The 24,518-nt window shown below is 47.3% G+C and overlaps 1 protein-coding gene across 1 annotated transcript in view; it reads left to right on the forward strand.

The window, feature by feature from the left end:
• Window positions 1-619: 619 nt before the first annotated feature.
• The window catches only part of LOC124019748 (histone-lysine N-methyltransferase NSD2-like), a 61,603-nt gene continuing 37,704 nt past the window's right edge, over window positions 620-24,518 (forward strand). The window contains 12 exon segments of the mRNA XM_046335169.1: window positions 620-756; window positions 5,060-5,216; window positions 5,218-5,466; window positions 5,516-5,722; window positions 5,961-6,126; window positions 6,289-6,387; window positions 6,523-7,358; window positions 10,329-10,472; window positions 12,752-13,038; window positions 14,930-15,344; window positions 17,515-17,641; window positions 19,624-19,809. Coding sequence (XP_046191125.1) covers window positions 5,088-5,216; window positions 5,218-5,466; window positions 5,516-5,722; window positions 5,961-6,126; window positions 6,289-6,387; window positions 6,523-7,358; window positions 10,329-10,472; window positions 12,752-13,038; window positions 14,930-15,344; window positions 17,515-17,641; window positions 19,624-19,809 — 2,845 coding nt within the window. The 5' untranslated portion in view covers window positions 620-756; window positions 5,060-5,087.

Here is a 24,518-nt window from a genome sequence, read left to right on the forward strand (position 1 = left end):
ATATAGTATATCTGAAGAATAGTATATTACAGCAATATGAAGTGGGTATAAGCAGTAGGTAAACATTATCAAAGATACCAGTGAGGGGCGGCAGGTAGCCTAGTGGTTAGAGCCTTGGCTCAGAAACCGAAAAGTTCCTGGATCGATTCCCCAAGCTAAGCTAAAAATCTGTCGTTTTGCCCCTGAACAAGGCACTGTTCCCTGGTAGGCTGTCATTGTAAATAAGAATTTGTTCTTAACTGATTTGCCTAGTTACATTTCAACAAAAAAAAATCCCTGACTATGTACATTGGGCAGCGGTCTCTAAGGTGCATGTTAAAGTACCTGGGTGGTAGCAGGGTGACAGTGACTAAAGGTGGGTACTGGGCAGGTACTGCATAAAAGGTGTATCTCCTTCTATCTTTCTACGACAAAACACAGAAAAGCACAGATGTTGGGGTGGTATTAGAAATGATGATTTTTTCCCCCCTTTAACTCCGACCACTACCCTTACTATAAGCCTTACCTGACCGTATCCATTTAAAATGTAAACTTCAATGGGGTAGGGACGTCCCAAGGATCTCAGATAGCAGAGACATTTTTGAAAGGGCCGGTTAAACGCGTCGCTCCTCCCAACCAATCGGAAGTGAGTATTTTTCGCGCTGATTGGGAGAAGAGTTTCCGCAAGCTTTGATTCAAGTTGAATGAAATCGGGGGTTTCAAGATGATTCAAACAGACTATTTTCAAATTTGATAACTATTCGAGAAATTCAACAGGTAATTTAACACATTACTACAATTATGGGAGGACAAGGCGAGCGTGGTCATCTTTCAATAAACGTGTTTATTCTAACATAGCGAGTTAGCTAGCAATGTAACGTTAGCTAGCTAGCTGTAGCTGCGCATGTCAGTCAAGTTGGCACGTCGCTAGCTAACGTTGAATGGTGGCTAGCTACTCCAGCTAGCTACTCCAGCTAGCTACTCTGAATGGTGGCTAGATAGCCAGCTAGCTACTCTAGTTCTAGTTAGCTAACGTTGAATGGTGGCTAGATAGCCAGCTAGCTACTCTAGTTAGCTACTCCAGCCAGCTACTCTTGTTAGCTACTCCAGCCAGCTACTCTTGTTAGCTACTCCAGCCAGCTACTCTTGTTAGCTACTCCAGCCAGCTACTCTTGTTAGCTACTCCAGCTAGCTACTCTAGTTAGCTACTCTTGTTAGCTACTCCAGCCAGCTACTCTTGTTAGATACTCCAGTCAGCCACTCTAGCCAGCTACTCCAGCTAGCCACTCTAGCCAGCTTCTCCAGTTAGCTACTCCAGTTAACTACTCCAGCTAGCCAATTTATCCAGCTACTCTAGCTAACTACTCTAGTTAGCTACTCTAGTTAGCTACTCCAGCTAGCCACTCTAGCCAGCTACTCCAGACAGATAATTTAGCCAGCTACTCTAGTTAGCTACTCTAGTTAGCTACTCTAGTTAGCTACTCCAGCCCGCTACTTTAGTTACCTACTCCAGCCAGCTACTTTTGTTAGCTACTCCAGCCAGCTACTCTAGTTACCTAGTGACGCTACTGCTATGGTTTAGTGACGCCATGGTTTAGTGACGCTACCGCCATGGTTTAGTGACGCTACTGCTATGGTTTAGTGACGCTACTGCTATGGTTTAGTGACGCTATGGTTTAGTGACGCTACTGCCATGGTTTAGTGACGCTACTGCTATGGTTTAGCGACGCTATGGTTTAGTGATGCTACTGCCATGGTTTAGTGACGCTACTGCTATGGTTTAGGGACGCTATGGTTTAGTGACGCTACTGCTATGGTTTAGTGACGCTATGGTTTAGTGACGCTATGGTTTAGTGACGCTACTGCCATGGTTTAGTGACGCTACTGCTATGGTTTAGTGACGCTATGGTTTAGTGACGCTACCGCCATGGTTTAGTGACGCTATGGTTTAGTGACGCTACTGCTATGGTTTAGTGACGCTATGGTTTAGTGACGCTACTGCTATGGTTTAGTGACGCTATGGTTTAGTGACGCTACCGCCATGGTTTAGTGACGCTACTGCTATGGTTTAGTGACGCTACTGCTATGGTTTAGTGACGCTACTGCCATGGTTTAGTGACGCTACTGCCATGGTTTAGTGACGCTACTGCTATGGTTTAGTGACGCTACTGCCATGGTTTAGTGACGCTACTGCCATGGTTTAGTTGACGCTACTGCCATGGTTTAGTTGACGCTTCCGCCATGTTTTAGTGACGCTACCGCCATGGTTCAGTGACGCTACCGCCATGGTTTAGTGACGCTACCGCCATGGTTTAGTGACGCTACCGCCATGGTTTAGTGACGCTACCGCCATGGTTTAGTGACGCTACCGCCATGGTTTAGTGACGCCATGGTTTAGTGACGCTACCGCCATGGTTTAGTGACGCTACCGCCATGGTTTAGTGACGCTACCGCCATGGTTTAGTGACGCTATGGTTTACCGCCATGGTTTAGTGACGCTACCGCCATGGTTTAGTGACGCTACCGCCATGGTTTAGTGACGCTACCGCTATGGTTTAGTGACGCTACTGCCATGGTTTAGTGATGCTACTGCCATGGTTTAGTGACGCTATGGTTTAGTTGACGCTACCGCCATGGTTTAGTGATGCTACTGCCATGGTTTAGTGACGCTATGGTTTAGTTGACGCTACCGCCATGGTTTAGTTGACGCTACCGCCATGGTTTAGTGATGCTACTGCCATGGTTTAGTGACGCTACCGCCATGGTTTAGTGACGCTACTGCTATGGTTTAGTGACGCTACTGCCATGGTTTAGTGATGCTACTGACATGGTTTAGTGACGCTATGGTTTAGTTGACGCTACTGCCATGGTTTAGTGATGCTACTGCCATGGTTTAGTGACGCTATGGTTTAGTTGACGCTACCGCCATGGTTTAGTTGATGCTACTGCCATGGTTTAGTTGACGCCATGGTTTAGTGATGCTACTGCCATGGTTTAGTGACGCTACCGCCATGGTTTAGTGACGCTACTGCTATGGTTTAGTGATGCTACTGCCATGGTTTAGTGACGCTACCGCCATGGTTTAGTGACGCTATGGTTTAGTGACGCTATGGTTTAGTGACGCTATGGTTTAGTTGACGCTACCGCCATGGTTTAGTTGACGCTACCGCCATGGTTTGGTGACGCTACCGCCATGGTTTAGTGACGCTACCGCCATGGTTTAGTGACGCTGCTGCTATGGTTTAGTGACGCTACTGCCATGGTTTAGTGATGCTACTGCCATGGTTTAGTGACGCTATGGTTTAGTTGACGCTACCGCCATGGTTTAGTGATGCTACTGCCATGGTTTAGTGGTTTAGTTGACGCTACTGCCATGGTTTAGTTGACGCTACTGCCATGGTTTAGTTGACGCTACTGCCATGGTTTAGTTGACGCTACTGCCATGGTTTAGTTGACGCTACCGCCATGGTTTAGTGATGCTACTGCCATGGTTTAGTGATGCTACCGCCATGGTTTAGTGACGCTACTGCTATGGTTTAGTGACGCTACTGCCATGGTTTAGTGATGCTACTGCCATGGTTTAGTGACGCTATGGTTTAGTTGACGCTACCGCCATGGTTTAGTGATGCTACTGCCATGGTTTAGTGACGCTATGGTTTAGTTGACGCTACCGCCATGGTTTAGTTGACGCTACTGCCATGGTTTAGTTGACGCTACCGCCATGGTTTAGTGATGCTACTGCCATGGTTTAGTGACGCTACCGCCATGGTTTAGTGACGCTACTGCTATGGTTTAGTTGACGCTACCGCCATGGTTTAGTGACGCTACCGCAATGGTTTAGTGACGCTATGGTTTAGTGACGCTATGGTTTAGTTGACGCTACCGCCATGGTTTAGTGACGCTACCGCCATGGTTTAGTGACGCTACCGCCATGGTTTAGTGACGCTACCGCCATGGTTTAGTGACGCTACTGCTATGGTTTAGTGACGCTACTGCTATGGTTTAGTGACGCTACTGCCATGGTTTAGTGATGCTACTGCCATGGTTTAGTGACTCTATGGTTTAGTTGACGCTACCGCCATGGTTTAGTGATGCTACTGCCATGGTTTAGTGACTCTATGGTTTAGTTGACGCTACCGCCATGGTTTAGTTGACGCTACTGCCATGGTTTAGTTGACGCTACCGCCATGGTTTAGTGATGCTACTGCCATGGTTTAGTGACGCTACCGCCATGGTTTATTTGACGCTACCGCCATGGTTTATTTGACGCTACCGCCATGGTTTATTTGACGCTACTGCCATGGTTTAGTGACGCTACTGCCATGGTTTAGTGACGCTACTGCTATGGTTTAGTTGACGCTACTTTATCTATCTGCAACTGACCTGGGCCATTAATGAGAGATCCTAGCAAAGTCAGTATCTCAAAATGGGAAATATGTTACCATATTCCTAAAGAGTGAGACTTTAAAAAAAAAAGTGTATTGACTTTTATTTATTCGTGATATGTGATTGGCAATGTCAAAATTTTTCTGTTGAAATATAATAACTAGTTAGTCTGTCTTTTCATGGTCGGCGATTCTGGCTGCGTTACTGTTGGTTTGGGCCACATTGCATGTGGTTAGCGAGCGAGCTGTTCCTTGCATGTACTAGCCATTCATTCAATGTTGGGACATTGCAGTAGTAAGTAAGCCAAATATTATAGAGTGCTTAGCGACCTGGTAAGTTTTCTGATTGCTACATTTCACATCATATACTGTAACAAAAGTGTCCACTCGGTGTGCATCAGATGACCAAGTTTCTAGCTGTAGTTGGTTGGCATGTTATCAAAGTAGCTAACTGTACTACTAGCTAATTTGCACTGTTCAGATTTGAATGTGGATCCATTTTAGTGCGTTTACGACGCAGCTTAATCAGCTTTCAGTCCAGTGTGTGATGTATCCGTCTGTGCATTTTCACTCACTATTCGTTTGCACTATTGTTTTGTTATATTGGAGTGTTGAGTTTAGACTTTCTGCATCACCCTAGATCCAACATTCATTGCTAAACCACTCATTATTTCTCTCCTTCCCCCTCTGTGCAGTAGCTGAGTGAGGCTGGAGTTGGATGGGATGGACAGTAAGGGATGGTCTGGGATGGACAGTACCAGTAAGGGGCGGTCTCTGCCCTCGGTGCCAGAGGCCCTCAACCCAGTCAGCATGAAGCAGCCATCTGAGCCCCTGGGGGGGGAGGATGGGTCGGGGTGGGGGTGACCTGGGGGTGGACCCTGCCCTGCTGATGGACAAGGCAGCTGCCCAGTTGGCCGTGACGCTCCAGGACAGTGTTCTAAACCAGATGGCCTCTCATGGTCATAGTCATGAGAGGCTGAAGGACCTGACGTCCCGCATGCTGAACGGAGACCAGGACAAGCTGCCCAAGCTGTGCCCCCCCGAGCCCCCCATCCTGAAGTGTACTGAAGCCCCCTACTCCCACCCCAGCCCCCAGAGGAAGGCCACCTCCCCCCGAGATTAAACTGAAGATCACCAAGATGGTGCCCAAGGGGAAGCCGGCGCGCTTCGAGACGTTCTGTGGAGAGGGGCCCAACCTGCCTACTGAGGACCTCCTGGTTCCAGCCAGTAGGGCGGGGAGGAAGAGGAGACTCATCAAACCCAAACCTCTGCACAAACTTGCCTCTAACCATGACCCAGTTCCTGTGGAGGTGTCAGTTGCCAGTCAGCCAGAGGAGGGCACTGCTGCACCACAACAGGTGGGTTCTATAGTTCAATACACAGAAGGCCAGATCATTGACATAGAACAACTGTTGTGTCTCTATGGGCTGGACCCTGACCAAATGAAAGGTTGATCATAGAGTGTCACTTGTGCCTGTCAGTCTTTGTGATTCAATAGAACTTTATCGTACACTCGTTGTGAGTCCTTGTTTGTGAGAGTCCTCCTGATCCTCAGTGTTAATATTGAAGTTTCTGACAGCATGCTGTTCCTCTCAGATCCAGCAGGCCAGTCCTCTGGTGGAACAGAGACAGGAAGAGGAGCTCCCTGTCAATACAGTGTTCTCTGTGGGTGATGTCGTGTGGACCAAGGTGTCAGGATACCCATGGTGGCCCTGCATGGTCTCTACCGACCCAGAACTCAACACACACCTCAAACACAAAGGTAAAAACACGTAACAGAACAGACTACCTGCCAAGTCCTTATACACACGGTTTGGTTAGTTGGAAAAGAGACACTAGAAAGCATGTTTTAGATGGCAATATTAACCAGTGGAATATTTTTGCACAGAAGTTCTAACTAATGTTTTTATTATTTTTTTTTTAGCAATTAACAGCCATACGTCTGGCATCCTATATCACGTCCAGTATTTTGGGAACACCCCGGAGAGGGGCTACATCTTTCAGAAGAACATGGCCTCCTTCAGTAGGGAGGAACAATATGTTGAGCTCTGTCATGGCAACAAACAACCATCTTCTCAGGTCTTCCACAGAAAGGTACAGTAACCTTAAACTCTTACTCAATTACTCAAGTTTTCTTCAGGAAATGTACCTTTTCTAGCAATGTCATCACTGTCCTCTGAGCTGTACTGTCAGCCTGAGCTGTACTGTCAGCCTGAGATGTACTGTCAGCCTGAGCTCTACTGTCAGCCTGAGCTCTACTGTCAGCCTGAGCTCTACTGTCAGCCTGAGCTCTACTGTCAGCCTGAGCTCTACTGTCAGCCTGAGCTCTACTGTCAGCCTGAGCTCTACTGTCAGCCTGAGCTCTACTGTCAGCCTGAGCTCTACTGTCAGCCTGAGCTCTACTGTCAGCCTGAGCTCTACTGTCAGCCTGAGCTCTACTGTCAGCCTGAGCTCTACTGTCCTTTACTAGTAGTTCTGAGTTTTACTGTCCTCTGTCCCCAGAGTACCACTTCTTCCGTACCCAGGAAGCTCCATGCCCAATGGGTGGTGGGCATCACTCAGGCCAAGGAAGCTGCCAGCCTGACCCTGGAGGAACGCCTGGCCAAGTACACCTTTACCTACGATACTAACGGGCCACACATCAACCCCCGCCTGCAGGCTGAGCCCGGCTGCGCTGAGCATGTCCCCGCTGAGCTCGGTCCCGCTGAGCATGGCCTCGACCTTGGACCAGAGCAGACAAAGGCCCAAACCCCGGACCAGGAGCTATCCAGGCTGACCCTCCTGTCTCCCAGCCCAACCAATTCCCAGGCCCAGCCCACCCCCACAGACTGCAGCACTTCACTGGAGAAAAAGAAGAGTGGCAGCCCCAGAACAACAGATGGAACTGAGAAACAAGGGGAACGGAAGCAGACCACTTCAACACTGAAAAAGGAAACAACTAAGAAGACTAAAGTCCTGGTCTCTCATAAAGGACAAACAGAGATGCCCTCTCAGGTCTGGATAAACTAGAATAATTTTCATGGTCTATATACCTGTCCCTCCAGGATTTCGCAACAGTTTTTTGTGATTTCAGCGGCAAAAAATGCTTGATTTTTGCGGCAGCTTTTCTGAAATCCTATGTTTTTTCCACGTTAATTTCATATAAATTAATAAAAAGTCTCAGTTTTAGGATGATTTCCAGCAGATAACAAAAACAATTAGAAACATCTAAAGTGCTCATTTGTGTTTATTTTCCTGAACAAATCCACACACCTCTCCTCTCCATCATGCTTGGGGCTTCCTATCAGCACGGATGCACCTCCCATTCCTTCTCTCTCTCAAAAACCCCCAAATAGATTCAAAGGTGATCAATCACTTTCAATTTGAAGATCGATATTTCTTTCTAATAATCTTTTAATAAGAGATTGTGATTTTTTTTTTTTTATTCCTGAAAGGGTCATAAGGAAGATGTACTTTTAAAACGGTATTATAATTTATTTATTTTTATCCAGAAAGATTTAATCCGTGATCCGCGTAAATGTTTAGAGTTTAAAACGGCAATGCTGGCAAATTGCACTCAGTGCTTTGAGCAGTGCTCGCCATAGACAGACTGGGGAGAGTAGAGTGCCGACCGCCATACCAAAGCCAAGGTTAGCAGAGTGCCGACCGCCATACCAAAGCCAAGGTTAGCAGAGTGCCGACCGCCATACCAAAGCCAAGGTTAGCAGAGTGCCGACCGCCATACCAAAGCCAAGGTTAGCAGAGTGCCGACCGCCATACCAAAGCCAAGGTTAGCAGAGTGCCGACCGCCATACTAAAGCTCCCTTTGATTCTTTCAGCGGGGATTGGTCAAAATTGCGAGCTCTTGCACTATGCGCTGATTGGTTGATTTTTGCTGTGAATTATGCGATCGCAGAATCATGGGAATCCTGGAAGGGACTGACATACTATGTTATTTACAGGAAGGGGCTGACAATACTATGTTATTTACAGGAAGGAACTGACAATACTATGTTATTTACAGGAAGGGGCTGACAATACTATGCTATTTACAGGAAGGGGCTGACAATACTATGCTATTTACAGGAAGGGGCTGACAATACTATGCTATTTACAGGAAGGGACTGACAATACTATGCTATTTACAGGAAGGGACTGACAATACTATGCTATTTACAGGAAGGGACTGACAATACTATGTTATTTACAGGAAGGGACTGACAATACTATGTTATTTACAGGAAGGGACTGACAATACTATGCTATTTACAGGAAGGGACTGACAATACTATGTTATTTACAGGAAGGGACTGACAATACTATGTTATTTACAGGAAGGGACTGACAATACTATGCTATTTACAGGAAGGGACTGACAATACTATGCTATTTACAGGAAGGGACTGACAATACTATGCTATTTACAGGAAGGACTGACAATACTATGCTATTTACAGGAAAGGACTGACAATACTATACTATGTTACTGACAATACTATGTTATTTACAGGAAGGGACTGACAATACTATGTTATTTACAGGAAAGGACTGACAATACTATGTTATTTACAGGAAAGGACTGACAATACTATACTATGTTACTATGCTATTTACAGGAAGGGACTGACAATACTATGCTATTTACAGGAAGGGACTGACAATACTATGTTATTTACAGGAAGGGACTGACAATACTATGTTATTTACAGGAAGGACTGACAATACTATGTTATTTACAGGAAGGACTGACAATACTATGCTATTTACAGGAAGGGACTGACAATACTATGCTATTTACAGGAAGGGACTGACAATACTATGCTATTTACAGGAAGGGGCTGACAATACTATACTATGTTACTATGCTATTTACAGGAAGGGACTGACAATACTATGCTATTTACAGGAAGGGACTGACAATACTATGTTATTTACAGGAAGGGACTGACAATACTATGTTATTTACAGGAAGGGACTGACAATACTATACTATGTTACTATGCTATTTACAGGAAGGGACTGACAATACTATGTTACTATGCTATTTACAGAAAGGGACTGACAATACTATGCTATTTACAGGAAGGGACTGACAATACTATGCTATTTACAGGAAGGGACTGACAATACTATGCTATTTACAGGAAGGGACTGACAATACTATGTTATTTACAGGAAGGGACTGACAATACTATGTTATTTACAGGAAGGGACTGACAATACTATGTTATTTACAGGCCAAATGTATTGTGTTTAGAAGGGACTGTTTTCACTCTTGTGTTGTCCTTATTTTGAGGAAGTTGTTGTTTGTAGGATCTTGTCTCCCCTAGCTCAGAGACTGAACTACTTGAACCTCACAAGCAGAAACAGAAGACGTCCAAACTGATATCTCAACTACCTGCCAAGACGGGGAGGGAGAGGTCCAAACTGATATCTCAACTACCTGCCAAGACTGGGAGGGAGAGGTCCAAACTGATATCTCAACTACCTGCCAAGACGGGGAGGAAGAGGTTCAAACTGATATCTCAACTACCTGCCAAGACAGGGAGGAAGAGGTCCAAACTGATATCTCAACTACCTGCCAAGACAGGGAGGGAGAGGTTCAAACTGATATCTCAACTACCTGCCAAGACAGGGAGGAAGAGGTCCAAACTGATATCTCAACTACCTGCCAAGACAGGGAGGGAGAGGTCCAAAGGGGTTGCCTTGACTACCAACATGCTAGACACCCTGTCACATGCACCTATAGGTAAGTTACCTATATCGTCAGTTATAGGTAGGGGTTAGTTTAGTTTTGTAAAATGTGTCAGAGATTAGCTAACATTTTCAGTTTTCCACCTAGCTAAGAAAGGTACCGGTACCTTTCCTGTTAAAGAACAGCTGAAGGCAGAACCTAAAGGTGAAAGCTGTTGTTCATACTTGCCGTTAGTTCCACAGTCTCTACTGATCAGGTGAATGTTTCTCATGAGGGTCTGTCAGTTGTAGTTTTACCACAATCTGGCCTCTAACTTGTTTCCAGCTGAGAAGGATCGTCAGAAGAAGCAGCTGCCTTGTAAACAAGCTCTAGAAATCGATGAGGACAAGGACCAACAACCCAAGAAGAAACGCGAAGTTGGTGACAAACAGAAGGTGAGTTATTATACGGTATGACACAGTGGTGTGTCCAGTGAGTTATTATAAGGTATGACACAGTGGTGTGTCCAGTGAGTTATTATAAGGTATGACACAGTGGTGTGTCCAGTGAGTTATTATAAGGTATGACACAGTGGTGTGTCCAGTGAGTTATTATAAGGTATGACACAGTGGTGTGTCCAGTGAGTTATTATATGGTATGACACAGTGGTGTGTCCAGTGAGTTATTATATGGTATGACACAGTGGTGTGTCCAGTGAGTTATTATATGGTATGACACAGTGGTGTGTCCAGTGAGTTATTATATGGTATGACACAGTGGTGTGTCCAGTGAGTTATTATAAGGTATGACACAGTGGTGTGTCCAGTGAGTTATTATAAGGTATGACACAGTGGTGTGTCCAGTGAGTTATTATACGGTATGACACAGTGGTGTGTCCAGTGAGTTATTATATGGCATGACACAGTGGTGTGTCCAGTGAGTTATTACAAGGTATGACACAGTGGTGTGTCCAGTGAGTTATTATACGGTATGACACAGTGGTGTGTCCAGTGAGTTATTACAAGGTATGACACAGTGGTGTGTCCAGTGAGTTATTACAAGGTATGACACAGTGGTGTGTCCAGTGAGTTATTACAAGGTATGACACAGTGGTGTGTCCAGTGAGTTATTACAAGGTATGACACAGTGGTGTGTCCAGTGAGTTATTACACGGTATGACACAGTGGTGTGTCCAGTGAGTTATTACAAGGTATGACACAGTGGTGTGTCCAGTGAGTTATTACAAGGTATGACACAGTGGTGTGTCCAGTGAGTTATTACAAGGTATGACACAGTGGTGTGTCCAGTGAGTTATTATACGGTATGACACAGTGGTGTGTCCAGTGAGTTATTATACGGTATGACACAGTGGTGTGTCCAGTGTAACAATTTGCACTGGTTGTCAGCTAAACAGCCGGTAAGACTTTTTCCACTTCATATTAACCAGGCTACTTTTCATTTAAAAGTGTAAATTCTGTAGTCAGAAAATTAAGTTGAGCCCTCTCCTGCTAGAATGAACGATATGCATCTCTTAGCGATCTATTGAGAGGAAAGTCACCCGTCAGTCACAAAGCGAGCAATGACAGAGGACACTGCTGGTTTGACAGTCTGTTCCACCTCCTGGTACCTGTGTGATGTGTGCACTGTAGCTGGTTGCAGTCAAATTTCATTACATTAAAGGGGGAGAGAGCATGATGCTCCTTCGAGTGAATTTGCACATACATTACAATGGTAAGGGGTAACGAATGATGAGTTTAAATTAACTTAGCCTAGTTTTCTGGCAAATTTATTTATTTTATTTTGTGTTTCACATAGCCAGCCACTCAGAGTCGTGGTGCATAGGCCATTTACTCACATTTGGATTGCCACATGCTTTGTAGACTAACAGTAAAATGCTTACTTATGGGTCCGTTTCCAACGACGCAGAGTTAAAGATATTATTAAATAGAATCAATGACCTGAGGAATAAAGATAACTTCGCTATACACACACAGTAATTAGAAAAGACCATCTCTGTGTGTAGGGAGCATGAGAAGAACATGGCTGTGTGTAGGGAGCATGAGAAGAACATGGCTGTGTGTAGGGAGCATGAGAAGAACATGGCTGTGTGTAGGACCTCCTGAGAAGAACATGGCTGTGTGTAGGGAGCATGAGAAGAACATGGCTGTGTGTAGGAGCATGAGAAGAACATGGCAATGGTAGGGAGCATGAGAAGAACATGGCCGTGTGTAGGGAGCATGAGAAGAACATGGCCGTGTGTGGGAGCATGAGAAGAACATGGCCGTTTGTAGGGAACATGAGAAGAACATGGTCCGTTTGTGTTAGGGAGCATTAAGAAGAACATGGCCGGAATAGGGAGCATGAGAAGAACATGGCCGTAATTAGAAAAGACCATCGCTGTGTGTAGGGAGCATGAGAAGAACATGGCTGTGTGTAGGGAGCATGAGAAGAACATGGCTGTGTGTAGGGAGCATGAGAAGAACATGGCTGTGTGTAGGGAGCATGAGAAGAACATGGCTGTGTGTAGGGAGCATGAGAAGAACATGGCTGTGTGTAGGGAGCATGAGAAGAACATGGCTGTGTGTAGGGAGCATGAGAAGAACATGGCTGTGTGTAGGGAGCATGAGAAGAACATGGCTGTGTGTAGGGAGCATGAGAAGAACATGGCTGTGTAGGGAGCATGAGAAGAACATGGCTGTGTGTAGCATGGAAGAACATGGCCGTGTGTGAGAAGAACATGGCTGTGTGTAGGGAGCATGAGAAGAACATGGCTGTGTGTAGGGAGCATGAGAAGAACATGGCTGTGTGTAGGGAGTATGAGAAGAACATGGTTGTGTGTAGGGAGCATGAGAAGAACATGGCTGTGTGTAGGGAGCATGAGAAGAACATGGCTGTGTGTAGGGAGTATGAGAAGAACATGGCTGTGTGTAGGGAGTATGAGAAGAACATGGCTGTGTGTAGGGAGTATGAGAAGAACATGGCTGTGTGTAGGGAGTATGAGAAGAACATGGCTGTTCAAAAGTTTGGGGTCACTGAGAAATGTCCTTGTTTTTTAAAGAAAAGCAAACAAATAAAAATTGTCATTTAAAATAACATCAAATTGATCAGAAATACAGTGTAGACATTAATGTTGTAAATGACTATTGTAGCTGGAAACGATATATCTATTTTTTAGGGAATATCTACATATCTACATTGGGGCGGCAGGGTAGTAACCGAAAGGTTGCAAGTTCAAACCCCCCAGCTGACAAGGTACAAATCTGTCGTTCTGCCCCTGAACAGGCAGTTAACCCACTGTTCCTAGGCTGTCATTGAAAATAAGAATTTGTTCTTAACTGACTTGCCTAGTAAAATAAAGGTCAAATAAATGTTTTTAAAACAATGACAACAGCCACCCTCGAACCAGTGTTACCCATGCAGAGCAAGGGGAATAACTAAGCGAGTGACGTTTGAAACGCTATTAGCGCGCACCCTGCTAACTAGCCAGCCATTTCACTTCGGTTACATCAGCCTCATCTCGGGAGTTGATGGGCTTGAAGTCATAAACGGCGCAATGCTTGAAGCACAGCAAAGAGCTGCTGGCAAAATGCAGGAAAGTGCTGTTTGAATGAATGCTTACAAACCTGCTGCTGCCTACCATCGCTCAGTCAGACTGCTCTATCAAATCATAGACTTAATTATAACATAATAACACACAGAAATACGAGCCTTTGGTCATTAATATGGTCGAATCCGGAAACTATCATCTCGAAAACAAGATGTTTATTCTTTCAGTGAAATACGGAACCATTCGGTATTTTATCTAACGGGTGTCATCCCTAAGTCTAAATATACTTGTTACATTGCACGACCTTCAATGTTATGTCATAATTACGTAAAATTCTGGCAAGTTAGGCAGCCCAAACTGTTGCATATACCCTGACTCTGCGTGCAATGAACGCAAGAGAAATGATACAATTTCACCTGGTTAATATTGCCTGCTAACCTGGATTTCTTTTAGCTAAATATGCAGGTTTAAAAATGTATACTTCTGTGTATTGATTTTAAGAAAGGCATTGATGTTTATGGTTAGGTACACATTGGAGCAACGACAGTCCTTTTTCGCGAATACACACCGCATCGATTATATTCAACGCAGGACACGCTAGATAAACGAGTAATATCATCAACCCTGTGGAGTTATAACTAGTGATTATGATTGATTGTTTTTATAAGATAAGTTTAATGCTAGCTAGCAACTTACCTGGGCTTCTACTGCATTCGCGTAACAGGCAGGCTCCTTGTGGAGTGCAATGAGAGGCAGGTGGATAGAGCGTTGGACTAGTTAACTGTAAGGTTGCAAGTTTGAATCCCCGAGCTGACAATGTAAAAATCTGTCGTTCTGCCCCTGAACAAGGCAGTTAACCCTAACCGTTCCTAGGCCGTCATTGAAAATAAGAATGTGGTCTTAACTGACTTGTCATTAAAAAATAAGAATGTTCCACTGATGTCTTAACAATTTGACTCTGGATGCCTAAATGTTAAATAAATGTAAATGTTAAATAAAGGTGTAAAACAAATTAGGCCAAATCGGTGTCCATAAATACCGATTTCGGATTGTTAAGAAAACTTGAAATCGGCCCCAATTAATCGGCCATTCTGATTACTCGGTCGACCTTTACTACACATCAATACGCACACACGCAGCCCGACAGCTGCAGCTTAACTAGGTCTATCCTTGCAGCACTCGACCACAGGACTGGACAATAATCAAGATAAGACAAAACTAGACCCCGCAGGACTTGTTCTCTGGGAAGCAAACTCAATTAAATCATTTAGCTGCGTGTTTTGGATGGAATCAAGGCATTAGAATGTACCGGAGGCCACCAACACCAAGCTGGCCCGTGGGAACCTGTCTGGCCCCTTTTTCTAGTTGGCTGGCTACTCCATATGCTTTTGGAAAACACTGCCAGTATGTTGCCTTTTTAGATGTCCATGATGATGATGATGAGTCGGATCTTCCTCTCCTAACTCTAACCCCAGGCTGTGTCAGCAGAGTCCTCCGCCCCACGAAGAAGAGAAACGGAAAGAAAACGGAGACACATGTTAAAGGATTCACTAGTTCTAAAGAACTAGAGAAGACAAAGCCAATCAGGAAGAGGAGGCTGGACTCAGCCAGCCAGTTAGCAGCCTCCCAGACCAAAAAGAGGAAGAGAGCAGCAGCCAGTCCTGAGCCAGAGGGCTCTGGCATTGAGGAGCGTCCAGAGTCCCCCAGTGACAGCATAGACCAGACCAATGGGGCCAAGAAGACTAACGGAGGAGGCCCCAAGAAGGAATCTGTCTGTCAGGTGAGAACAGCTCATCTCCTAGTGTTGGGGGAGGAGTTTCAGTGTGTTCTGTTTGTAGATGTGTGGTTCGCTATGCTGCTGTCTGACTGTTGTCGGTGTGTGGTTCGCTATGCTGCTGTCTGACTGTTGTCGGTGTGGGGTTCACTATGTTGCTGTCTGTCGGTGTGGGGTTCACTATGTTGCTGTCTTGCTGTCTGTTGCTGTCTGTCGGTGTGGGGTTCATTATGTTGCTGTCTGTCGGTGTGGGGTTCACTATGTTGCTGTCTGACTGTTGTCGGTGTGGGGTTCATTATGCTGCTGTCTGACTGTTCTCGGTGTGGGGTTCATTATGCTGCTGTCTGACTGTTGTCGGTGTGGGGTTCATTATGCTGCTGTCTGACTGTTGTCGGTGTGGGGTTCACTATGCTGCTGTCTGACTGTTGTCGGTGTGGGGTTCATTATGCTGCTGTCTGACTGTTGTCGGTGTGGGGTTCACTATGCTGCTGTCTGACTGTTGTCGGTGTGGGGTTCATTATGCTGCTGTCTGACTGTTGTCGGTGTGGGGTTCACTATGCTGCTGTCTGACTGTTGTCGGTGTGGGTTCACTATGTTGCTGTCTGTCGGTGTGGGGTTCACTATGTTGCTGTCTGTCGGTGTGGGGTTCATTATGCTGCTGTCTGACTGTTGTCGGTGTGGGGTTCATTATGCTGCTGTCTGTCGGTGTGTGGTTCACTATGCTGCTGTCTGACTGTTGTCGGTGTGTGGTTCACTATGCTGCTGTCTGACTGTTGTCGGTGTGTGGTTCACTATGTTTCTGTCTGTCGGTGTGGGGTTCATTATGCTGCTGTCTGACTGTTGTCGGTGTGGGGTTCACTATGCTGCTGTCTGACTGTTGTCGGTGTGGGGTTCACTATGCTGCTGACTTGACTGTTGTCGGTGTGGGGTTCACTATGCTGCTGTCTGACTGTTGTCGGTGTGGGGTTCATTATGTTTCTGTCTGTCGGTGTGGGGTTCATTATGCTGCTGTCTGTCGGTGTGGGGTTCACTATGTTTCTGTCTGACTGTTGTTGGTGTGGGGTTCACTATGTTGCTGTCTGACTGTTGTCGGTGTGGGGTTCACTATGCTGCTGTCTGACTGTTGTCGGTGTGTGGTTCACTATGTTTCTGTCTGACTGTTGTCGGTGTGGGGTTCACTATGCTGCTGTCTGACTGTTGTCGGTGTGGGGTTCACTATGTTGCTGTCTGACTGTTGTTGGTGTGGGGTTCACTATGCTGCTGTCTGACTGTTGTCGGTGTGGGGTTCATTATGCTGCTGTCTGACTGTTGTCGGTGTGTGGTTCACTATGTTTCTGTCTGACTGTTGTCGGTGTGGGGTTCACTATGCTGCTGTCTGACTGTTGTCGGTGTGTGGTTCACTATGTTGCTGTCTGTCGGTGTGGGGTTCATTATGCTGCTGTCTGACTGTTGTCGGTGTGGGGTTCACTATGTTTCTGTCTGACTGTTGTCGGTGTGGGGTTCACTATGCTGCTGACTTGACTGTTGTCGGTGTGGGGTTCACTATGCTGCTGTCTGTCGGTGTGGGGTTCATTATGTTGCTGTCTGTCGGTGTGGGGTTCACTATGTTGCTGTCTGACTGTTGTTGGTGTGGGGTTCACTATGTTGCTGTCTGTCGGTGTGGGGTTCACTATGTTGCTGTCTGTCGGTGTGGGGTTCACTATGTTTCTGTCTGTCGGTGTGGGGTTCACTATGTTGCTGTCTGTCGGTGTGGGGTTCACTATGTTGCTGTCTGACTGTTGTCGGTGTGGGGTTCACTATGTTGCTGTCTGTCGGTGTGGGGTTCATTATGTTGCTGTCTGTCTGTTGTCGGTGTGGGGTTCACTATGTTGCTGACTGTTGTCGGTGTGGGGTTCACTATGTTGCTGACTGTTGTCGGTGTGGGGTTCACTATGTTGCTGACTTGTCGGTGTGGGGTTCATTATGTTGCTGTCGGTGTTTGTTATAGGTGTGGGGTTCATTATGTTGCTGTCTGACTGTTGTTGGTGTGGGGTTCACTATGTTGCTGACTTGTTGGTGTGGGGTTCACTATGTTGCTGACTTGTCAGTGTGGGGTTCATTATGTTGCTGACGGTGTTTGTTATAGGTGTGGGGTTCACTATGTTGCTGACTGTGTTTGTTACTGTGTTTGTTATAGGTGTGTGAGCAGGCTGGAGAGGACGTGGAGCCATGTGAGGGTCAGTGCTGTGGGTCCTTTCACCTCTCCTGTCTAGGATCCACCCTGAAACCAAAGGACAAGCTGCTCTGTCCAGACTGCACCTCAGGTAAGATCAGGGTCATCCTGTAGCAGCTCAGGTAAGAACAGGGTCATCCTGTAGCAGCTCAGGTAAGAACAGGGTCATCCTGTAGCAGCTCAGGTAAGAACAGGGTCATCCTGTAGCAGCTCAGGTAAGAACAGGGTCATCCTGTAGCAGCTCAGGTAAGAACAGGGTCATCCTGTAGCAGCTCAGGTAAGAACAGGGTCATCCTGTAGCAGCTCAGGTAAGAACAGGGTCATCCTGTCTGTAGCAGCTCAGGTAAGAACAGGGTCATCCTGTCTGTAGCAGCTCAGGTAAGAACAGGGTCATCCTGTCTGTAGCAGCTCAGGTAAGAACAGGGTCATCCTGTCTGTAGCAGCTCAGGTAAGAACAGGGTCATCCTGTCTGTAGCAGCTCAGGTAAGAACAGGGTCATCCTGTCTGTAGCAGCTCAGGTAAGAACAGGGTCATCCTGTCTGTAGCAGCTCAGGTAAGAACAGGGTCATCCTGTCTGTAGCAGCTCAGGTAAGAACAGGGTCATCCTGTCTGTAGCAGCTCAGGTAAGAACAGGGTCATCCTGTCTGTAGCAGCTCAGGTAAGAACAGGGTCATCCTGTCTGTAGCAGCTCAGGTAAGAACAGGGTCATCCTGTCTGTAGCAGCTCAGGTAAGAACAGGGTCATCCTGTCTGTAGCAGCTCAGGTAAGAACAGGGTCATCCTGTCTGTAGCAGCTCAGGTAAGAACAGGGTCATCCTGTCTGTAGCAGCTCAGGTAAGAACAGGGTCATCCTGTCTGTAGCAGCTCAGGTAAGAACAGGGTCATCCTGTCTGTAGCAGCTCAGGTAAGAACAGGGTCATCCTGTAGCAGCTCAGGGTCATCCTGTAGCACCTCTCAGGGTCATCCTGTAGCAGCTCAGGTAAGAACAGGGTCATCCCTAGCAGCTCAGGTAAGAACAGGGTCATCCTGTAGCACCTCAGGTAAGATCAGGGTCATCCTGTAGCAGCTCAGGTAAGAACAGGGTCATCCTAGCAGCTCAGGTAAGAACAGGGTCATCCTGTAGCAGCTCAGGTAAGAACAGGGTCATCCTGTAGCAGCTCAGGTAAGAACAGGGTCATCCTGCCTGTAGCAGCTCAGGTAAGAACAGGGTCATCCTGTCTGTAGCAGCTCAGGTAAGAACAGGGTCATCCTGTCTGTAGCAGCTCAGGTAAGAACAGGGTCATCCTGTCTGTAGCAGCTCAGGTAAGAACAGGGTCATCCTGTCTGTAGCAGCTCAGGTAAGAACAGGGTCATCCTGTCTGTGCAGCTCAGGTAAGAACAGGGTCATCCTGTCTAGCAGCTCAGGTAAGAACAGGGTCATCCTGTCAGCAGCTCAGGTAAGAACAGGGTCATCCTGTCTGTAGCAGCTCAGGTAAGAACAGGGTCATCCTGTCTAGCAGCTCAGGTAAGAACAGGGTCATCCTGTCAGCAGCTCAGGTAAGAACAGGGTCATCCTGTCTGTAGCAGCTCAGGTAAGAACAGGGTCATCCTGTCTGTAGCAGCTGTAAGAACAGGGTCATCCTGTCTGTAGCAGCTCAGGTAAGAACAGGGTCATCCTGTCTGTAGCAGCTCAGGTAAGAACAGGGTCATCCTGTCTGTAGCAGCTCAGGTAAGAACAGGGTCATCCTGTCTAGCAGCTCAGGTAAGAACAGGGTCATCCTGTCTGTAGCAGCTCAGGTAAGAACAGGGTCATCCTGTCTGTAGCAGCTCAGGTAAGAACAGGGTCATCCTGTCAGCAGCTCAGGTAAGAACAGGGTCATCCTGTCTGTAGCAGCTCAGGTAAGAACAGGGTCATCCTGTCTGTGAGCAGCTCAGGTAAGAACAGGGTCATCCTGTCTGTAGCAGCTCAGGTAAGAACAGGGTCATCCTGTCTGTAGCAGCTCAGGTAAGAACAGGGTCATCCTGTAGCACCTCAGGTAAGAACAGGGTCACTCTGTCTCTCTCCGGTGTTTCACCCTGACTCCGCTCTCTCCAGGGGTGCACCAGTGTTTCATCTGTAAGCTGTCGGAGGGGGAGGTGCATCGCTGTAACGTGCAGCACTGTGGGAAGTTCTACCATGAAGCCTGCGTCCGCCCCAACGCCCTCACGGTTTTCGATAAGGGCTTCCGCTGCCCCCTCCACTCCTGTCTCAGCTGCCACTCTAGACCCAAGGCTACCAAGGGTGAGTCAGTACCCTAACCCTAGACTACCAAGGGTGAGTCAGTACCCTAACCCTAGACTACCGAGGGTGAGAGTCAGTACCCTAACCCTAGACTACCAAGGGTGAGTCAGTACCCTAACCCTAGACTACCGAGGGTGAGAGCCAGTACCCTAACCCTAGACTACCGGGGGTGAGAGCCAGTACCCTAACCCTAGACTACCGGGGGTGAGAGCCAGTACCCTAACCCTAGACTACCAGGGGTGAGAGTCAGTACCCTAACCCTAGACTACCGGGGGTGAGAGCCAGTACCCTAACCCTAGACTTCCGAGGGTGAGAGTCAGTACCCTAACCCTAGACTACCGGGGGTGAGAGCCAGTACCCTAACCCTAGACTACCAGGGGTGAGAGCCAGTACCCTAACCCTAGACTACCGGGGTGAGAGCCAGTACCCTAACCCTAGACTACCGGGGTGAGAGCCAGTACCCTAACCCTAGACTACCGTGGGTGAGAGCCAGTACCCTAACCCTAGACTACCGGGGTGAGAGCCAGTACCCTAACCCTAGACTACCGGGGTGAGAGCCAGTACCCTAACCCTAGACTACCGGGGTGAGAGCCAGTACCCTAACCCTAGACTACCGGGGTGAGAGCCAGTACCCTAACCCTAGACTACCGGGGGTGAGAGCCAGTACCCTAACCCTAGACTACCGGGGTGAGAGCCAGTCCCTAACCCTAGACTACCGAGGGGTGAGAGCCAGTACCAAAACCCTAGACTACCGGGGTGAGAGCCAGTCCCTAACCCTAGACTACCGGGGTGAGAGCCAGTACCCTAACCCTAGACTACCGGGGTGAGAGCCAGACTGGGTCCCTAACCCTAGACTACCGAGGGTGAAGAGACCAGTACCCTAACCCTAGACTACCGAGGGTGAAGCAGACTGGGTCCCTAACCCTAGACTACCGAGGGTGAAGCAGACTGGGTCCAAAACCCTAGACTACCGAGGGTGAAGCAGACTGGGTCCCTAACCCTAGACTACCGAGGGTGAAGCAGACTGGGTCCCTAACCCTAGACTACCGAGGGTGAAGCAGACTGGGTCCCTAACCCTAGACTACCGAGGGTGAAGCAGACTGGGTCCCTAACCCTAGACTACCGAGGGTGAAGCAGACTGGGTCCCTAACCCTAGACTACCGAGGGTGAAGCAGACTGGGTCCCTAACCCTAGACTACCGAGGGTGAAGCAGACTGGGTCCCTAACCCTAGACTACAGAGGGTGAAGCAGACTGGGTCCCTAACCCTAGACTACCGAGGGTGAAGCAGACTGGGTCCCTAACCCTAGACTACCGAGGGTGAAGCAGACTGGGTCCCTAACCCTAGACTACCGAGGGTGAAGCAGACTGGGTCCCTGACCATTAAACCCCAACACTTTCCCTGAGATGATTTAGTCAAGTTTTAACTCTGAGATCTGTCGGCTGTTGGTCGACCGAAATGTGTTTAGTCGAGCAGTCGGAAATAGACCTTTCTTTTTCTTCCATGGTGTATAGGACACCAGTCTGACTGGCTCCTGTCTGAGTGGACTGATCCGTTGGGATGGCCCAGTCCGTCACTCTAAGACGTGCTACTGAAATAGCATATGGTTATATATGGTTATATTATGTAAGAACATTGGTGCAACACTAATAAAAATGATTTTATAACATGCGCGTTCTCCTGCGTTGGATAGTGGTCGCTGTCCGTGGTTCTGAAACACATCAGTGTGGTTTTAAATTGGCGCCTTTTCCTAGACCAAGTTGCGATTGGCATAATGCCGTTGAGAACAATGGAGGCAGCAGCAGAGGGAGGTATTAAGGAAACAGCCCTTGACTTATTTTCTAAGAAAAGTGAGGAGAGAGGAAACTCCAATTTAATTATGTCTATAATCAATATCCTAACTGTTAATGTCTCGGGCTTTATAAATCAAAATCTAATTTTATTTGTCACGTGCGCCAAATAGAAAATGTATCGTGAAATGCTTACTTACAGAGGTTTAAAAAACAAAATGGGTAACATGAACTAAAGGAAAAATAGTAACAAAATAATATGTCTATATAGGAGTATCAGTACCGAGTCAATGTGCAAAGGTATGGTTAGAGGTAATATGTACATATAGGTAGGTGCATAGTTAATAAACAGAGTGGCAGCAGCATCATATGAGTCCAGTCAGTGTGTGGGTAGAGTCCGGTCAGTGTGTGGGTAGAGTCCGGTCAGTGTGTGGGTAGAGTCCGGTCAGTGTGTGGGTAGAGTCCGGTCAGTGTGTGGGTAGAGTCCGGTCAGTGTGTGGGTAGAGTCCGGTCAGTGTGTGGGTGGGTAGAGTCCGGTCAGTGTGTGGGTGGTAGAGTCCGGTCAGTGTGTGGGTGGTAGAGTCCGGTCAGTGTGGGTGGTAGAGTCCGGTCAGTGTGGGTGGTAGAGTCCGGTCAGTGTGGGTGGTAGAGTCCGGTCAGTGTGTGGGTGGTAGAGTCCGGTCAGTGTGTGTGTGTGTGGGTAGAGTCCGGTCAGTGTGTGTGTGTGTGGGTAGAGTCCAGACAGTGTGTGTGTGTGTGTGTGTGTGGGTAGAGTCCAGACAGTGTGTGTGGGTAGAGTCCAGACAGTGTGTGTGGGTAGAGTCCAGACAGTGTGTGTGGGTAGAGTCCAGACAGTGTGTGTGTGTGTGGGTAGAGTCCAGTCAGTGTGTGTGTGTGTGGGTAGAGTCCAGTCAGTGTGTGTGTGTAGAGTCCAGACAGTGTGTGTGGGTAGAGTCCATTGTGTGTGTGTGTGTGGGTAGAGTCCAGTCAGTGTGTGTGTGTGTGTGGGTAGAGTCCAGTCAGTGTGTGTGTGTGTGGGTAGAGTCCAGTCAGTGTGTGTGTGTGTGGGTAGAGTCCAGTCAGTGTGTGTGTGTGTGGGTAGAGTCCAGTCAGTGTGTGTGTGTGTGGGTAGAGTCCAGTCAGTGTGTGTGTGTGTGGGTAGAGTCCAGTCAGTGTGTGTGTGTGTGGGTAGAGTCCAGTCAGTGTGTGTGTGTGTGTGGGTAGAGTCCAGTCAGTGTGTGTGTGTGTGTGGGTAGAGTCCAGTCAGTGTGTGTGTGTGTGTGTGGGTAGAGTCCAGGTGTGTGTGTGTGTGGGTAGAGTCCAGTCGGTGTGTGTGTGTGTGGGTAGAGTCCAGTCGGTGTGTGTGTGTGTGGGTAGAGTCCAGTCAGTGTGTGTGTGTGTGGGTAGAGTCCAGTCAGTGTGTGTGTGTGTGGGTAGAGTCCAGTGTGTGTGTGTGTGGGTAGAGTCCAGGTGTGTGTGTGTGTGGGTAGAGTCCAGTGTGTGTGTGTGTGGGTAGAGTCCAGTGTGTGTGTGTGTGGGTAGAGTCCAGTGTGTGTGTGTGTGGGTAGAGTCCAGTGTGTGTGTGTGTGGGTAGAGTCCTGTGTGTGTGTGTGTGTGTGTGTGTGTGTGGGTAGAGTCCAGTGTGTGTGTGTGGGTAGAGTCCAGTGTGTGTGGGTAGAGTCCAGTGCGCGCGTGTTGCCTTTGTGTTCTGGGCACAGGGATTATGGTGGTCTGCTTGAAGCATGTTGGTATATAGCAGCCTTGTAGAACCACCATGGAGCTGGAGGCCTGCTCCTTTACCCCCTTACAGCAGCCTTGTAGAACCACCATGGAGCTGGAGGCCTGCTCCTTTACCCTCCTTACAGCAGCCTTGTAGAACCACCATGGAGCTGGAGGCCTGCTCCTTTACCCCCTTACAGCAGCCTTGTTGAACCACCATGGAGCTGGAGGCCTGCTCCTTTACCCCCCTTACAGCAGCCTTGTTGAACCACCATGGAGCTGGAGACCTACAATACACCACGATATTTGCCTGTTTCCAGTTAGTTTTTCACTTCCTACCATTTTTATTGATGCGATGACAGGCTATAGGTCAGTCTTTATTGGTCACATGCAACGCTTACATGTTTTACATTGAGGGAATGTTTTTCCTAAACAAATGAGGGATTTCTGTAAAATAACTTTCCAGTCAGTGAAACAAGTAAAAAAACAACATGGCTGAAATTGTTGCAGCTTCAGCATGGACAACTGATAAACACCTGCCGTCTATCCGCTGTAGAAGGGAGGAGAGCGACTATGGGCACCAATCACACAGGCACCTGCGGTCTTTTTCTTTTTTACACAGCATGGCCATCTTGAGTCATTTGAGTCTTAATTATTCAATCAAACAGTGTGCTTAAAGCGTCCGACATGCTCGGTGCGAATAGTTTATTTTATTCAAAAACACAGGGTGGAACAATTAAAATTGATTGGTCTGGGGGGGGAATCAGCTTTAGACACAGAACTCTCGGTCGACCAACATTTATTTTGGGAGGGGGGGGGACAGCCCTAGAGATCTGACTGTCCATGGTCTATGAGGTCAGTTGTGTTAATATTGTGGTGTATTGTAGGTAAGCTGATATCAGGTGTGTTAATATCATGTGGTGTATTGTTGGGACAGGTGTGTTAATATTGTGGTGTATTGTTGGGACAGGTGTGTTAATATTGTGGTGTATTGTTGGACAGGTGGGTTAATATCGTGGTGTATTGTAGGACAGGTGTGTTAATATTGTATATATAATATTACTACACAGATACACAACTACACCACCAACTACACAGATACACCACCAACTACACAGATACACCACCAACTACACAGATACACCACCAACTACACAGATGCACCACCAACTACACAGATGCACCACCAACTACACAGATG

The sequence above is a fragment of the Oncorhynchus gorbuscha genome, unplaced genomic scaffold (assembly GCF_021184085.1).
Source record: "Oncorhynchus gorbuscha isolate QuinsamMale2020 ecotype Even-year unplaced genomic scaffold, OgorEven_v1.0 Un_scaffold_666, whole genome shotgun sequence".
NCBI lineage: Eukaryota > Metazoa > Chordata > Actinopteri > Salmoniformes > Salmonidae > Oncorhynchus > Oncorhynchus gorbuscha.